The sequence below is a fragment of the Hemitrygon akajei genome, chromosome 4 (assembly GCF_048418815.1).
Source record: "Hemitrygon akajei chromosome 4, sHemAka1.3, whole genome shotgun sequence".
Taxonomy (NCBI): domain Eukaryota; kingdom Metazoa; phylum Chordata; class Chondrichthyes; order Myliobatiformes; family Dasyatidae; genus Hemitrygon; species Hemitrygon akajei.
The window spans coordinates 168,235,561-168,253,120 of record NC_133127.1 but is presented as its reverse complement, the minus strand read 5'-3'; the positions used below and the strand labels follow the sequence as shown (position 1 = coordinate 168,253,120).

The window sequence follows — 17,560 nt, the reverse complement described above, 5'->3', positions numbered from 1 at the left end:
AGCTCAATCCTTATTTCTGCGCAGCAACAAAATTTACCCATTAATTGCAGCTAGCTGTTAGTTCACTACAGAACCATCAGCTAAGTATTGGCACATTCTGGTCAGTGTCTCCAAATGTTTAGATATGGCTTAACATGTGATTGATCAGAATTTTCATAGAAGCTAGTTTACTCATGTAAAGTAATTACCAGTATATAAAAAAAGGACACGAAGAATGATACAAAGTTATTTGATTGAGAAAATAGTGCAAAGTAAATCTTTTCCAGATAAAACTTTTTAATAATTATGCATTAGGAGACAGAAGGGCTCTTAGTACACTGAAATAGTGCAATAATTCCTATGCAGAAAGCATTTTCCCATCTGGATATATATTTTTTCTGAATACAGTTCTTTCAGTAATAATGATACATTGTAGAATAGGAATTTTCTCCAAGTAAATTGTTTAGAGTTGGTAGAAGTTTATTGAATTGTATAATCTGAACTGTTTTCCCTGGGACAATCCTTTATTCCCCAGTCAATTATTTTGAAAATACAAACCATATTTCAATGCATTAAATGATTCAACTCCAGATTTTCATGTATTAACTGTGGATGTGATCCAAAGTTCATGTTTTTAAAAAATGGCACTAATACATTCAATGAAAATTTTGGGGAGAATAACTCTGATTTCTGTCTATGAGACCAAATCTTTAATGCTACTGCATATATGGAAAGAATTGTCTTGTAAAATGTCATGACAGGTATGGCAGATATACTCAAAATTGTAACTTTATTATTGAACATCCTAAGCAATTACTGTTACTTTCCAGATTTATTTAAAACTACTCATTCAACATAGTAGAATAGAATAATTCTGGCCATATGCACCAATGAAACAAAGGAAACATTAAATCGTCTTTGATAAGCACACATACTAAGTAGGAATTACAGAGAGAGTCACTGCTTTTGATCTAAGACAGTGCTGAAGAAGTGAGACTGATGTAATGAGGTTATATTGTTATTTTTGGCAGGCAGTTTGCATCGAGAATTCTTGTATGTACCGCGGCAGTAGGGAAGGAAGAAATGGCGTGTTGCACTCAATAAAAACGATCATTATTCCTGCACAGAAGTCAATTGTGAAAATTCTGAGAGAGGATCCTCGCTTTAGGTAACTATTCCGCTATTATGCAGAGAAAATCCTTTGTCATCTCAATCATTTATCAGAGTCTGCCAGTCAAGTGCTTCATATATTGTACTCTTTGTATAATAAAATAAAGGACAGTAAACACGTACATCCTCACATCCAGCAGTAAACTTTAACTTTTCATTGGTTGATTAGTGAAACATTCATGCCCCATTCTAACGGGAAATGGACTATATCCTTTTTGAGGCCAGCACATCAATCAGAAAGCTGGAATGAATTGAATTGACTTTATTTCTTACATCCTTCATATACACGAGGAATAAAAATCTTTACGTTACATCTCAGTCTAAATGCGCAGTCATAGTTATTTATAATAATTTATAATAAATAGAATAGTCAATGTAACATAGAAATACCTTCAAATCAGCATGAGTTCATCAGTCTGATGGCCTGGTGGAAGAAGCTGTTCCCAAGCCTGTTGGTCCTGGCTTTTATGCTGCAGTACCGCTTCCCGGATGGTATCAGCTGGAATAAATTGTAATTGGTGACTTGGGACCCCAGTGATCCTTCAGGCCCTTTTTACACACCTGCCCTTGTTAATGTCCTGAATCATGGGAAGTTCACAACTACAGATGCACTGGGCTGTCCACACCACTCTGTGCAGAATCCTGCGATTAAGGGAGGTACAGTTCCCATACCAGGCAGTGATGCAGCCTGTCAGGATTCTCTCAATTGTGCCCCTGTAGAAAGTTCTTAGGATTTGGGGGCCCAAGCCAAACTTCCTGAACCATCTGAGGTGGAAGAGGTGCTGTTGTGCCTTTTTCACCACACAGCTGGTGTGTACAGACCACATAAACTGTTTACCCTCTCAAGCTCAGATCCATTGATGTCAATATTCCTGTAAACCACAACCATCTCCTTGTTTCTGTGACATTGAGGGAGAGGTTGTTTTCTTGACAGCACTATGTCAGAGAGATGACTTCTTCACTGTAGGCCACCTCGTTATTGTTTGAGATTAGGCAAATCAATGTAGTGTCATCAGCAAATTTGATCAGCAGCTTAGAGCTCTGGGTGGCAATGCAGTCATGGGTATACAGGAAGTAAAGGAGGGGACTTAGTACACAGCTCTGAGGGGCTCCTGTGTTGAGAGTCAGAGGGGTGCAGGTGAGGGAGACTGTGTTTGGGCTACAAGAATATGATTGGCCTTGAGTCAGCCTTGTTAATAACAAGTAAATTCCAAGAACTTCATCCAAGGGAAATACATTAGCTCACCTTACAAATTAGTTAAACATTGAACCAAACTGATAGATATCAGATATGTAAATTTTAACTTGGGACAGATTTTTTTTATTAGAATGACTCAGCAGGAAGCAAAATGATACAGAATCATTAAAAGGAATATAAAACTGAGCTGTTTAGATTCTCAATAAAAGCACTCATATTGGATTAGTATGAATGACCATCTTTTTAGTATCAACCTTACATAATTCTGATGCCAATGAATTTCATCTGAGGTTTTGTTTACATTCCTTATCAGCATTTTCCTGCGACTCATAGAAACTGTTGGGTTGACTGAAATATTCAAGGAAGGAGGAGACTGGACAGTATTCGCTCCAACCAATGATGCATTTGCCAGCCTTTCAGAACGTGAGATAAATGAATTGATAAGTAAGTGATCAGCTATATAACGATCTATTTGATGGGTTATGATTCTTTTTAAACAGTGGATTCTAATTTTTTCAGAGTTTTTGGGAAACCACTGTGGAGCATGGAACTGTAACATTTCCCTATCTCCATATCAGTGTTTCAGACTCTCAGGTTTATGTGTGTGATTATATTGAAACTCCAAATTTCAGGCAGCAGTTCACACTGTTATCCCTGGCCACTGATTTTCTTCAGTAGTGGAGTGCAAATTTGTGACAACTTCTTTTCACTTACTGCAAATTTCTGCTTGGGTAACCTGTAGCACATTAGACCCAGCACAGGAACAGCATCTCCATTTACTTCAGTGCAGAGGAATACTATTAAATATGTTAATTTATTGAATTGTTCATTATTTTATTTAAATAGTTTTAATGAGTTTATGTAATTTAAGTGTTTTCCATTATTTTAAACTGTTAATATGTTTTAACTAAAAATATTTTTCTAACCCCTTTTACAAGATCTTGAAAAACACAAACAAGAGAAAATCTGCAGGTGCTGGAAATCCGAGCAACACACACAAAATGCTGGAGGAACTCAGCAGGCCAGGTAGCAACTATGGAAAAGAGTACAGTCTATTTTCAGCCTGAAACATTGATTGTACATTTTTCTATAGATGCTGTCTGGCCTGCTAAGTTACTCCAGCATTTTCTGTGTCTTGGAAGATTTTGAGTATTTTTGAATGTTTCTGAATGTCAACCACATTCAAAAATGTCACAGCATCTTGACAGACAGCTAGGCCTGGGGGAAGGACATAATCAGCCTTTAAAGTTTTATTGAAAACCTGATAGCTAAATGTTATTAGATTCTCTATGTGATTGTAGGACGCTTTTAGATATTTGATCTGGATTCTGATTGCATGTGAAATTATAATTCGCTACTAACATCCTCAAGGGATCTCCCAAGCATCTTCCAGTGACAAGCTTCCTACCCCCAATCATCTCTCCATCTTCCTCAATGATCACCAATATAGTCCCCAGCCCCTGAGCACCATTTTCCACACCCAACTCCCAGTCTCTCTTGTCATCCTCACCAACTGTCTTAAGTTTCTGCTCTCAAAACCAGAATGTACCGTACTTCCTTTGCCTCCTGTGTCCTCTATTAGTGGCACAAGCTTGTACAGAGTAGGGTTCTGTGCATCCTTGTGTAAGACATTTGTTAGAATGGCACCGTAACAACTATTTCCAGACACTGCATAGTCAGCTGCTATTGTCAAGTGTGGTTGAAGGCAGACAGGCTTCCATGGTAAAACACTGCAAATTTTAGAAACTATGTTAGATTCAATACAACCTCCTTTTGATTGGATGTAAAAGAATCCCACAGAAAAACTTGAGCAGTGTTCACTGCTTTACCAAACTCACTTAATTACTCGTTTGATATCCTGGCCAGCATCCCTGAGCAAGAGGTATTTGGTAATTGACAAGTGGCCGAAGTACTGATTGCTGAATTACAGTGCGGATTCCAACAATGTAGAAGCACACTAGACATAATTTAAACTGCATGCCAACCTGTAGAAAAATACAGAGAAAGCCATCAACTACCTCTCATGCCCTTTCTCAGTGTCACAAAGGGCTTTTGACTCCGTTAATCAATGGGAAATGTCGGGCATCCTCCCCCAGATCTGGTCGCTTGCTGAAATTAGGCTCCATCTTTTATCTACCAGGTGATCTTACACACTGTGTCCATATCAGACTTATTCTTCATCCAAGGAGGTGTCACCTAGGCAACCTTACTCCCTGAACACTTTTTCACATTTCTTTCATATTGCAGTGTTGCACTCCTTCTCCAAGAAGCTTCATGCTAGAGTGGTGCTAAATTGCAAGGGAAGCGGAAACTATCCTAACATGTCTTGTTCAAACAAAATAAAAAATAAAAATCATCCCCAACTTTGGTCATTGATCTGTGTTTTTCACGTGCAAGTGTTCACAGCACGAGCTCCAAATCATTGTAAACTTATCCCTGAAAAAGCACTGGACAACAAATCTTTTCAAAATTGTTGCTTCCTCAGAAATTTTTGTGGTTATGATAGATGACTAGAAGTTGAACACATATAATTTCAGACTACCTGTATCACATAGGAATTTGGAGAAAGAAGAAATGAGCTTTTATTGAAACTAATGCATAATGGTGCTGCCCCTTTGCAATAGTTCAACTGAGCTACAAATGTTTTCTTGATGACTTTCATTTGCACTCGGTGTCTGAGGCTTCCTGCTTAAGTGTCCAACAATAATCAGTCAGCATTGATGGATTCCAGTTGCCCTGATGCTGTTTCTCCGTGACTGCAACGTTATGGTGAAAACTCTCATCATGCTCATCACTGACAGCAGTAAGGTTTGCAGGGAAGAAGTCTAAATAGGGATGCAGAAAATGAACCATCAGTGACATGTTTCACTTCATGGTTTTGTATGCTTGAAGCATGTTGTCAATGTGGTCTGGTGTTCTGTAGTTGCCAAGAAAATTTTCAACAACATCCTTGAATGCTTTCAAAGGCATTCAATGTCAGAGAAGAGTATACAATATACATCCTGAAATGCTTTTTCTTTGCAAACATCCATGAAAACTGAGAAGTGCCCCAAAGAATGAACAACAGTTAACCGTGAGAACCCCAAAGTCACACGCCCAGCTCCCCTCTCCCACACGTAAGTGGCAGCAAACAATGATCCCCCTCCCCCACCAGCAAAATAAAATGCATCGGTACCATCACCAAGCCCAAGCGTGTGCTAAGCAATAGCAAAGACACAGACCAAAGTTAACCCAATGGCTTCGCATTTCATCCGACATTCGACAAACCACAGGTTCTCTCTCTTCCTGGCAAGGGAGAAGGAGGTGTCCCCCATTTTCACAGTGAACGGGAGACATAACAACAACCCGCTGGTTTACGATGTTAAAAGTCCGTTTCGTCGCTTTTTCTGAGCTATGCATCTGAAGATCGCAAAGACCTCGGGTCTTCGGGCCCACAGCAAAAGATATTCTGGTCTCCCCGACGACACATGGGTCCCCTGACCCTCAATCTGCCTGTCTCCAGAGCCCCAAGATCTTAGGCTTCTGAACACGATCAAAACTCTCAGGCCAAACCCTTGGCATGTCGAATAACGGCCAGTTGTGGAACCCCGAGAACGGGTCCCATTCCCGCAAAGCCTGCTTGATTTGTAGACCAACAAAAAAGCCTTCCTTAATCTTGTCATCAGTTATTCTGGGAAACATCTGTCTCAAGTATCGAGGTCCTTCAGCTTCCTTGATCATTGCTTTTACAAAATTTTACGTAAGCACCAGTTTTATATGAAGAGGAGACAAAAATATCTTTGTTGGGTCTACAAGTAGCTTATGTTCCACACCTTTCTGCCCTGGATCCAACTGCTAATGGAGCGACCAATTCTTTTTAATGTAATGAGATTCTTTAGCACGGCTGTCTGATATACATATAAACAGAATGCATAGAAGGGTGTGTGCGTGATGCTTTTAAAGCCTTTCTAAAACCTGTCCTGCCATGCATCCACCCTGCCTAATCATTCCCAGGGATCTCTGGGCAAGATAGGAAACTATTCAACTTACGTTGTAGGCAACATTTCAATTGACTTGAATTATGAATTGAAATAACAAATATGGGCAATTTTTAAAAAAAATGGTGTGATAGGGAGGTTTCACGGTGATTTTCCTGATCAGCAGTCCAAAATCCATAAGTTACACCTAAAGATATTAAGGAAGGAAAATCATTGTTGTCCAGTGTTACTTAAGAGAAAAGGACCTTGCATTTAACACCCACAAAACAAAGATCCTGAAACAATAGGTCTCTGATACACAAAAAAATCTACAATATTTTTAAAAACTCCACAACAAGACTCTGGAAAGTTTTGGTTGTTTCCCATAGCTTTAAAGGCACTTCTCAAAGAAGATAAACCTCAGAAATGAATTTCACATTCCATTTTAACATTCACTTTCAGATTTCGGCTGTCTGAGGGGAAAAAAAAGAGGTTTGAAGATCCAGACAACAAACCCATCGCAAAGCGCACACTAACAGGCAGAAATGATCCCTACCATCTAATACACTTCTAAGTCATAAGCTAGCTGTAGTTGCAGAAATAATACCAAGTCGGTCTCCATAAACTCCTCCAAATCTACCAACAGGATAAGTGATCTAATGCTAATATCCTCTGGCAGACCAATGTCCCCTTTACATAGGCCCTGATTGCAGCAAGAAATAAACTTTTTAATGCAAAGAGGTTGGAGTATATAGAGAGCAAAATAAGAAACTGCAGATGCTGGAATCCAGAGGTACAATCAATTTGCTGGAGGAACTCAGCAGATTGAACAGCATCTGTGGAACACAAGGAACTGCAGTTGCTTTGGATTGAAACTGTGTATCACGGTTGTAGAAGTAGGGAGGTTTTTTTTTTACAATTGTGTAGAGTATGTAATTGGTGAGGCCACACCCGGAGAGCAGTCCAGAGGAGATTCACCAGGTCAGTTCTTGGAATGAGAGAATTGTCTTATCAAGAGTGGCTAAACAGATGGCATCAGTATTCTTTGGAATTTATAAGAATGAAGAATCATCTCATTGAAGCATATAAGATACAAAGGTAGCATGAAAGGATAGATATTGAGATGTTTTCACTAGAGAGATAGTCATACACTTGAAAGTAGTTTCAAAGTAAGAGGCAGTCATCCTCAATTGAAGGGTGTAAGAATTTACTCTTGCATGGGGTAGTGAACCTTTGAAATTCTCCACCTCAGGGAGTTGCAAAGATGAGGTTATTAGAAGTATTTAACACAGAGGGTTTATTAGTACATTGTTGAATGACTGGGGAATGGAGGGCTATGGGGGATGGCACAGAGGAGGAACTGAAAACTGAAAACAGACATGATTAGATTGGACAGTGAGGCCAGCTTGAGAGGCTAAATGCCCATTCCTATTATTTTGGTGTTCTTATAAGGTAATTTTTGTCTGCCAAATCCCCTTACACACAAAGGGAGGCAAAAATATAAAGCTAAGTCATCAGACATGTGTCTTACAATAGATGCCAAGCACTAATTCATGATGGAACAGAGCTTTGCTGTCCTGGTCTCTTTGCTGACCAAGGTGCCTTCCTACCCACACTTGCCTTAGCTGGATATGAATTGTGTATCTGAATGACCCTTCATGTGTCAGAGTTCAGTGGCAGCTGAGCTTCAAGCAACACAGTGAGGAATTTTCTCACAGAAATGTCCCTGACAACTAGTAAAGTTGGGCAAAGCTTGCAGTAGTAAAGTCTGCAAATAATTTTAACAGCTTTTAGTTGTTTCTCATATTTGGAGACATTTAACAGCTAACTAGAAGGACGTTAAAAATGTACCATAGTATCCAGACCTTGTCATCCAGCTGGTTAAATCTGCACTGCCTGACCATTTGCTCAAATCCTGCTCCAATGAAAGATTTCTGAAATTCACTCTCAGGGGTAAATTACATTGAAGTTTATTATTTATTTCACAGGAGACAAAAATGTTCTCGAGCAGATCATATCTTATCACTTCCTCAAAGGAGTTTACATTGGAGGAGGCATTGAAACTGGAGTCACAAATGTGATGAAGTCATGGCAGGGCAGCGCAATCATGGTAAAACTGGTAAGATTCACTTCTGGATTCTGAATTCATGCACATCCCAGCACAGTTTATTAACGGTGAAATATTCCACAATATGTGCATTCCATTCCCAGTTCCCCATAAGTCATGTGGGTTTCCTCCTGGTGCTCTTGTTTCCTCCCACATTTCAAAGACATACCATTTAGTAGGTTTTCTTTTAGTACAATTTCTTTGTCATTGTAAATTAGGCTAGTTTTAAGTAGGCAAGTGCAGCTTGTTGCACTGTATCTAAAGAAATATACTGGATATAAGGCATAAGGCACCCATAAGGTATCGGGTTTCAGAACATTTAAATAATTAGCTAATCAAAATCAAACGGTATAACATCTGATTGAATTCTGTGAGGAACATTTTAGCAAGGAAGGTCAACTGAAATTTGATTGGGATAAACAATAATATTGATTGTGGAACATATATCTTTAACACACAACACTTTCTCTAAGAGGAATGGTTGATTAATCGTATATCGATCTGTTTCTCCCTTCAGTATATTAGTAAGAAGTGGAAGGATTGACTGTTTACTGATCTACTGATACACAAGACTTTTGGGAATTTATCTAAGTGGCTTTTATTAATGTGTAATCTTTTCAATGAACATGAGTAGTCCTTTCAACTGTGTGGAGAATACAAATGTTGGGAATTCATAGCCAAACAACACCTTTCCCACCCCACAACTTCCACCACCTAAATATCAACCCTTTTGTGTTTGTTCCTGTATTTGTTATGGGGATTGCCAAATAACACTCGGGAATCAGAATTGCAGACTGTTTATCCTCCATTACACAGAGGTACTGTAGACATCTTGAAAGGGTCAACCGATTTGAAAGAATTGAATGTGAAGTCATTGTTGTTCATATAGCTTGTACTTCTCAGTGCATTTGTTCACTGAACCTTTAAGGTAGGATTTTTTTTAAAGAAGCCAAGAAAAGATGATTCAAGATGTACCTGGGTCATCTTTTGTAAAGAAAGCAAAGTGTTAATTAAAGGTTAGAAATATGATAGATCTTCTTTGCTTTTAGCTGAACAACACAATGATGGTGAATGGCATGAAGACCAAGCAATCCGATCTTATGGCCAACAATGGTGTTATTCATGTAATCGACACTTTACTCTTTCCAAAAGGTAAATTTTTTGTTTTCTGTGTGATGCTTGGTGGAAAACTGTATTTAGTACAATCTGGAATTTTTAGGTCGATTCTTTCAGTCTGCCTGCCTCTCTGATCATGTGGGCTCCAATGATGGTGGAGCAACATCTGATTCCTTTAACCAGCTACGAAGGCTTACTGGATGATGATCAACAACCCTCTTTACGTAATTTGTCCAAAGTTCTCTCAAAAGTCCTGCTAAGGTTATAATAGTGATCAGCAAATTCACAAAGGAATTTTTTTGGTATTAATAGTTTATCACAAAAAGATTTGTGAAGTGTTTGGCTGATGTGTATATATCTCCAGTGTGACAAGTCAGGGTATATACTTTAGCTTTTATTCTGAACCATATAACCAGCCTGGCCCATGGGTGGTGGTGGGGGGGGGGCTGAACTTTGGATGTTGAAAATACCAACTACCAGTTGTACTCTCCTGTCCGCTTTCTTGATGGACAGAAGATGGGTTTAAATGGTGGGTGAGAATCTTGCATATGTTTGGCAAAGTGTTTCTCAGCTCACTATGAAGATGGACAGTCCATGCAAATTATGTAAGAAATGAGATCTTACAAAAAACACATTCAATTTTTCAGTATAAATCTGCATCAGCTGTAGGTTTCTGGATCCATGATTGACATTCTCCCGCTTCAGTTGAAGAGTGTAAAGCCTATTTGTTATCCCTCAGGTTCATCCCACTTTCTAAGCAGCAGGGAATGAATCCAACAGTCTTCTGTGTGCTGAGTATCAATCACAGAGACATCGAGTAACTTTTTATTTATGTATACAGTATAATGTAGGCACACTGAAAACATAAATGTCCATGAATGAATACAAAGAAGGACTGTGCCAAAAAACAGTGTTTTACTGTTGTTGCACGGTGGCATAGTGGTTAGTACAACAAATTACAGACCAGTGACCCGGGTTCAATTCCTGCCGCTGCCTTTAAGGACTTTGTACCTTCTCGTTGTGACTGTGTGGGTTTCCTCCGGGTGCTCTGGTTTCCTCCCACGATCCAAAGACGTTCCAGTTGGTAGGTTAATGAAAACTTATAAATTGTCCTGTGATTAGGCTCGGATTAAATTGGAGGGTTGCTGGGCAGTGTGGCTCCAAAGGGCTGCAAGGGCCTGTTCCACCTGTATGTCAGTAAAAAATGCTGGAAATCTAGTGTAACACAAACAAAATGGAATTCAGCAGATCAGGCAGCATCTGTACAGAGGAATAAACAGTCGATGATGTGAACTTGTTGTTTTCTTGAATTATTAATGTAATGATTATTAAAAAATCATAATGTTTATAAGCATTCATGAATTAACTACTTAAAATTTATAATGTATTTCACCAGATCTGCCTGTTACAAGTAACTATTTGCAGGGAATTCTCACAAAACTAATCAAGACTATAGAGATACGGGTAAGATTACAACCACAAATGTATTACACAATAGTAATAATTAACACTACTCATAGAAATAACAATGTTCAGTATTGAGATACAGTTAACAGTTTTTACAAGAGTGTCAAATGGTTTACAGCCGTGATCTCTTATCATGACACTAACAAAGGAACATACTCTTTATATAAAGTACATAATATACTCAGTGACCATTTTATTAGGTACACCTGTACACCTGCTTAGTAATTGAAATGTCTAATCAACCATTCTTGTGGCAGCAATTAGATACATTAAAGCATGTAGACATGGATAAAAGGTTCAGTTGTTGTTCAGACCAAACATCAAAATGGGGAAGAAATGAGATCTAACCATGGAATAATTGTTGGTTCCAGACGGGTTGGCTTGTTCATCTAAGAAACTGCCGATCTCCTGGGATTTTCATGCACAACACTCTCTAGAGTTTACAGAGAGTTGTGCAAAAAACAATAAAAACACCCAGTGAGCAGCAGTTCTGCAGACAAAACTGCCCTGTTCATAAGAGAGGTCAGAGGAGAATGGCCAGACTTGTTCAAGCTGACAGAAGACAACTGCAAATTAGATAATTGCGCTTTTCAACAATGGTGTTCAGAAGCGCATCTCTGAAGGCACAACACATTAAACCTTGAAGTGGATGAGCTACAGCAGCAGAAGAATGATGCCTTTAACCTCTCACTTTGATAGTCTAAGGTACCCACATGCTTCAGGAAGACTTGAATTATAAGAAGAATGTGGTAACATGCCTCAATAACTATCATCCAGTCACACTTACATCTACTTTGATGAAGTACATTGAAAGGTTTCTGATGAAACATATCAAATCCTGCCTGATAAGTGTCTTCAATGCACTCCACCCTGGCTACCGGAGCAACAGGACCACAGCAGATGCCATTGCTGAGTACAGAAGAGTGGGGGACGACTTTGGTGAGTGGTGTGGGCTGAATCACCTGCAGCTCAACATCACTAAGACAAAGGAGTTGGTGGTGGACTTCAGGAAGGTGAAAACACTCTGCATTCCCATCTCTATCAAGAGAATGGATGAGGAAGTCGTCCAAAAAGACCTGGAAACTCACCTGACAATAAACTGGACTGGACTAAAAAAATCCAGGGTCTCTGTACAAGAAGGGTCAGAGCCAACTGTTCCTCCTGAGGAGGCCCTGGTCATTCAACCTCTGTAGTACTAAGCTGCAGATGTTCAACAACTCAGTGGTGGCCAGCTTTCTATTTTATGCTGTAGTCGTCTGGGACAACAGGGTGAGAGCAGCTGACACAAAGATTGATGAGCTTGTCAGGAAGGCTGATTTTGTTCTGGGGTTGGAGCTGGATTCCCTGGTGGTCGTGTCTGAGAGGAGGATGCTGCAGAGGCTACGGAGCTTTATGGACAATCCCTCTCACCCCCTCCATGACATACTGAACAAACAGAGGGACACCTTTAGGAACAGACGGATTCCACCCAAGTGCGTCACTGAATGCCACAGGGATCCTCCTCCTTATATAGTTTCATTGCACATCTGTATTTTGCACTTTGTTTGTACCTCAACTCTTACATTTTGTATCTTAAAACATATATTTCTGACTGAGCAACCTTGCAACAATAATTTCCTTTAGGATAAATAAAGTTTTATCTTATCTTATTGAATCAATAAGCTTCAAGATCTTGGCATCATTGATCCTTGGGCAATTATGTCCTTGATTTCCCCATTGAGCTCAGACTGGTAACAACACCTCCTCTGCAATCTCCATCAGCAGAGACACACCCACAAGGCCGTGTGCATAGTCCCCTGCTCTACTCGCTTTACGCCTAAGAGTGTGATGCTAAGAATAGCTTCAAAGCCATATTTAAGGTTGCTTATGACACTGCTGTCATTGCCTGAATCAAAGGTGGTGACCAATCAGCATACAGGAGGGAGATTGAAGATCTGGCTGCGTGGTGCTGCAGCAACAACCTCTCACTCAATGCCAGCAAGACCAGGAAGCTGATTATTGAATTCAAGAGGAGGAAACCGGAGATTCATGAACCAGTTTGCATTGGGGGATCAGAGGTGGAGAGGATTAGTAAATTCCTCAGTGATATAATTTCAGAGGATCTGTTCTGGGCGCAACACATAAATGCAGTTATGATGAAAATACAGCAGTGCCTCTGCTTTCTCTCAGAAGTTTGCAAAGATTCGGTGTGATATCTAAAATTTCGAAAAACTGCTATAGATGTGTGGTGGAGCTTATATTGACTAGCGGCATTACAACCTGATATGAAAATATCAGTGCCCTTGAATGGAAAATCCAATAAAATGTAGTAGATACTGTCCAGTCCATCGCGGATAAAGTCCTCCCCACCATTGAGCATAGCTACAAGAAACGTTGTTGCAGGAAAGCAGCATCCGTTATCAGCGGCCTTCACTACCCAGGACATGCCCTCTTCTCACTGCTGCCATTGGGAAGAAGGTACAAGAGCCTCAGGGTCCACACTGCCAGTTTTAGAACAGTTGTCACCCCTCGACTATCAGGCTCTTGAACCAGTGGGGATATTTTCACTCATCTTTGCTTATGGAAAATTATGGAAAACTCTGAACATCCTCTACATAGCACCATCCAGAGACAGAGAAGCAGTTTCAGCGACAGGTTACTATCGATGCAATGCTCCTCAGACAGGATGAAGAGGTCAATACTCCCCAATGCCATTAGGCTTTACAATTCAACCGCCAGGACTTAAGAACTTTTTAAAGCTATTATTAATGCTTTTTGAGATAGTGATTTAGATGCATATCATATTTTTTACTGAGTTAAGTATTGTATGTAATTAGTTTTGCTACAACAAGTGTATGGGACATTGGAAAAAAAAGTTGAATTTCCCCATGGGGATGAATAAAGTATCTATCTATCTATCCATCTATCTATCTATCTATCTATCTATCTATCTATCTATCATTGAACTGTCTCCACAGCCTATGGACTCACTGTCATGGACTCTTCATCTCATGTTCTTGATTTTTATTGGGTTTTTTTCTCTTTTATATTTGCAGAGTTTGGTGGGGTTTTTTTTTGCACATTGGGAGTTTGCCTGTCCTGTTGTGTGCAGACTTTCATTAATCCTGTTACTTTCTTGTACTTACTGTGTATGCCCACAAGAAAGTGAATCTCAGGGTTGCATATGGTGACATATTTGTATTTTGATAATAAATTTACCTCAAATTATGACCTTTGAAACCGCACCGGATGCCACTCCTGCACCTATTAAAGTGGTCACTGAGTGTATATGTAATATCTATTTGTTCTATTTATGATCTTCCATAATTCTATAAATGTGCACTGGCAAGTGGGTGGAAGCAGATCAGGATGATTTACAGTGCAGCACCTAAGGTTTTGAGTCTACTGTTTTCAATATTTTGAAAAGTAAGATGGAATTGAGTGTAGGGAGATGAAGCATAAGGATTATACTTGATACAAAACTTGGCAAAAGAAAAGCACCATGACACAATTGAATCATTCAATAATAGAAGGCCACTTGACCCATGAAATCTGTGCTAAATCTTTCCAAAAATATTCCAGTTAGCTTCACCCTACTGCCTCTCACAACTCCTTTACATATTCCTTTCAGATGAGTCTGCATTTCCTTATGAATGTCCTAACCACTATTGCATTAAAGGAAAAGTTTCCTCGTGTCATCTGGTCCTTATCATCAGTGGGTCCTGAACACTGTTTATTGGCTTTCAGATCCTGGAAAACCTTTCTTTTATCTTAATTCTTCATGATTTTAAACTCCTCAATTTAAATCTTCTCTAAGGAGAACAACTTGTACTCATTACTGGATCCATTCTAAAAAACCTCTTTGAAACTCCATGACTTAATAGATTAAATGAGTGAATGTCATCATTTGCGAATTTGAAATCATATCATTTGCCCTAAGTTCAAGTCATTAACTTAAGTCAATGCAGCAGTATACCTGATTAGTCTGGTAAAGTAGTCTTTTACTGCAAGTAACCTGTCATAAATTTACTATCCATGTTGCAATTTCTCATGGCCTCAATTTTCTCACTTCCAGCTGCAAATTACAGCTGGAATAATGTGCAAAGTACAGTGTACTATCCATTATTTCATGTCACTTGTTAGAATAAGCACAATCATCTGCTTAAATCAATTTGTTTAAATTGTGCAGAATTTAAACAAATATGTGCAAAATTTGATCAAGTGGATAAATATTAAGGGTGTTTCAAATTCTTTACAGTTAGATAATCCTTAATTCTAAGTGTTCCCAGCATTGTATGCAGTTTCTTAATGTGTTACTTTAAAATGAATAAAAATCAACCTCAGAGGAATGTAATCTCAATGAGTTTTCATTTAGGTGTGAATAATCAGCATCGTAGGTACTTAATGTCTCGTTTGTCATTTTTTTTGTCATTGAATAGATTATCCCAAGTTATACCTACACCAGGATCGAACTGCCCCTTACCAGTAAGTCCTTCAACTATTATCAGCACTTTTTAAAGTTAATAATTGTTCTTAATGTCATTATTAGTTTCAAGAAATATATGTATAAAATAATAGTTGATTAAGTATTAGAGGATAACTGGATTAATTGGCTTTACTGCTTAAGCCTTCAAAGCCTCATGAGTTATAAGAAGAATAGTTTGAACTCCATTGAATCTGAGAAGAACTGCCAGATTTGGATCCTTACAGTAATAAGAGGGTCTGGTGCACAGGGCCATCTGTTACTGGGTAGGACTTAAGAAACAAATGAAGGAAAACATTGGAGAAGCAAAGTGTTGTAGTGGTTCCTTCTTCCTCCTACTTAACCAAGTTGTCTTATTTAGGTTAGCTTTGATCTGTGCCAGAATCTAGCCAAGTGCCAGATTTTGGATCTTCAGAACACTTTCGGACTTTCAAATTGCTGGGTATTTCTTCTGTTTTTCCTTCATTTTATATGTCATAGAAGTGGAGTGATTGGTACTAACATTTACACCTGGGCTTAACAATGGAGTTTGACAATGGTTTAATAATCCAAAGTAATCCTTTTGGATTACTTAGACTGAATTAAGTATCTTTAATGATCCATACACTCTTGAGTTACTAGTTTATTCTCCAGCCTTTTCTATTGACTTAAAAAGGAATAATTCAAAGAGCAATTTCAAACCCATGATGAAAATTTATGGATAACTTCTACAGACTGCATAAAGGGAAAAGGTTTAAAGGATAGATAAGGAACTGTTGTCATAATAAAATGAAAGACATCTATGCCAAATTCCCAGACATGAAATCATGCTTCTGTTCTCGGGTTGACATATAATTGGCACAAAAGGTTAGCATGGAAAACGTCTGTTACACTTTAGCCAGAACCAGTTAGTAATTTATATAAAACTAATTGTAAGTCATCTTAACTCAGAACTCCAACAACATTATGACCGGAATGTTAACTAATTAGATGCAAGGAAAAGGACACAAAGTCTCTGTGTGTAAGAAATGATATCTAAGTGAGATAATTCTAGACTTCTTTTGTTAGACAATATATCAGGGAAAGACAAGAAGAATGTCCATAATACCAAACTAAGTATACTAACAGAATAACCTTCTCATGGTGGAGTAGGCAAACAATGCATCCTTAATCTCACTCTGGCTGAGGAAGGAGGCAGAAAGATAACAGAATTCCTTCGGGAGGTTATGATGTAGTCTGGCTGAAAAGTCGTGAAAAGTGTCGCAAGACCAATTTTGTTTCTGATCGGGGTGGGCGAAGTACACAGGATTTGGAAGTGGCATAAACTGTAAATGTAACTGGTGAAAGTTTAAATGAAAGGTAATATAATAAAAAGAGCTAAAATTAGAAGAGGAGAAAAATTTCACCTTAGAATATATTAAGTGAATGTGCAAAATAATACTGTACTTTGCTTCCAAAATCTGGTTCACCACAAATATATTTTTTATTGCAAGGATGAAATTCTGCTAAAACAGGTAAGAAAGAGTGAAAAGATAGTTCAAACAGGACAGAAACAAACAATGTGAACCCCCCTTCCTGTTAAATAGTAGTGTCCTCTTTTACAAGAAGGGAATAACAGGTGTTGCTGGGCAGACTATGAGTGGCAAGAGGCCCAAAGAAGCAGTGTTATTGCAGTTCAAAGCTGAGAAGATTAACAAGAAATATTACAAGAAAATAAACTGACTGCAATGCTAAATAAGAGCAATATAAAACTTCCAAAAACATCTGTACAGAGTGCAGGGAAACTACTTATTTACTTCTGAACAGAACTTAAACTTCAGACTGCAATCAGTGCAACTCAGATGATGTGATGCTAAATAGATCTGGATAGTTGATTGAGAAATGCTAGAATAATTTGTGGGCACAGTCAAATGGATCATTGATGGTGAGGGATCAGTGGATATTCAGTTAAGCATTAACTTTCATGGACATTGAAATCAAGTCCGTGCACTGTGCCAGATGTCCAGCCTTCATGTACAATATTGTCATGGACCACATTGAACAAAGCAATAACATTTGCAATGACATAATGTGTCTCTTTTCTTTATAGACTGTAGAATACGGTAAGTAATATGGAAGGTGCATGG

At 38.7% G+C, this 17,560-nt stretch overlaps 1 protein-coding gene across 3 annotated transcripts in view; it reads left to right on the top strand.

The window, feature by feature from the left end:
- The window catches only part of LOC140726920 (periostin-like), a 66,060-nt gene that overhangs the window by 29,712 nt on the left and 18,788 nt on the right, over positions 1-17,560 (top strand). For all 3 annotated transcript variants that reach the window (XM_073043924.1, XM_073043925.1, XM_073043922.1), the window contains exons 11-16: positions 1,011-1,147; positions 2,661-2,791; positions 8,292-8,422; positions 9,460-9,562; positions 10,923-10,990; positions 15,412-15,457. In XM_073043924.1, coding sequence (XP_072900025.1) covers positions 1,011-1,147; positions 2,661-2,791; positions 8,292-8,422; positions 9,460-9,562; positions 10,923-10,990; positions 15,412-15,457 — 616 coding nt within the window. The remainder of the gene's footprint in view (positions 1-1,010; positions 1,148-2,660; positions 2,792-8,291; positions 8,423-9,459; positions 9,563-10,922; positions 10,991-15,411; positions 15,458-17,560) is intronic.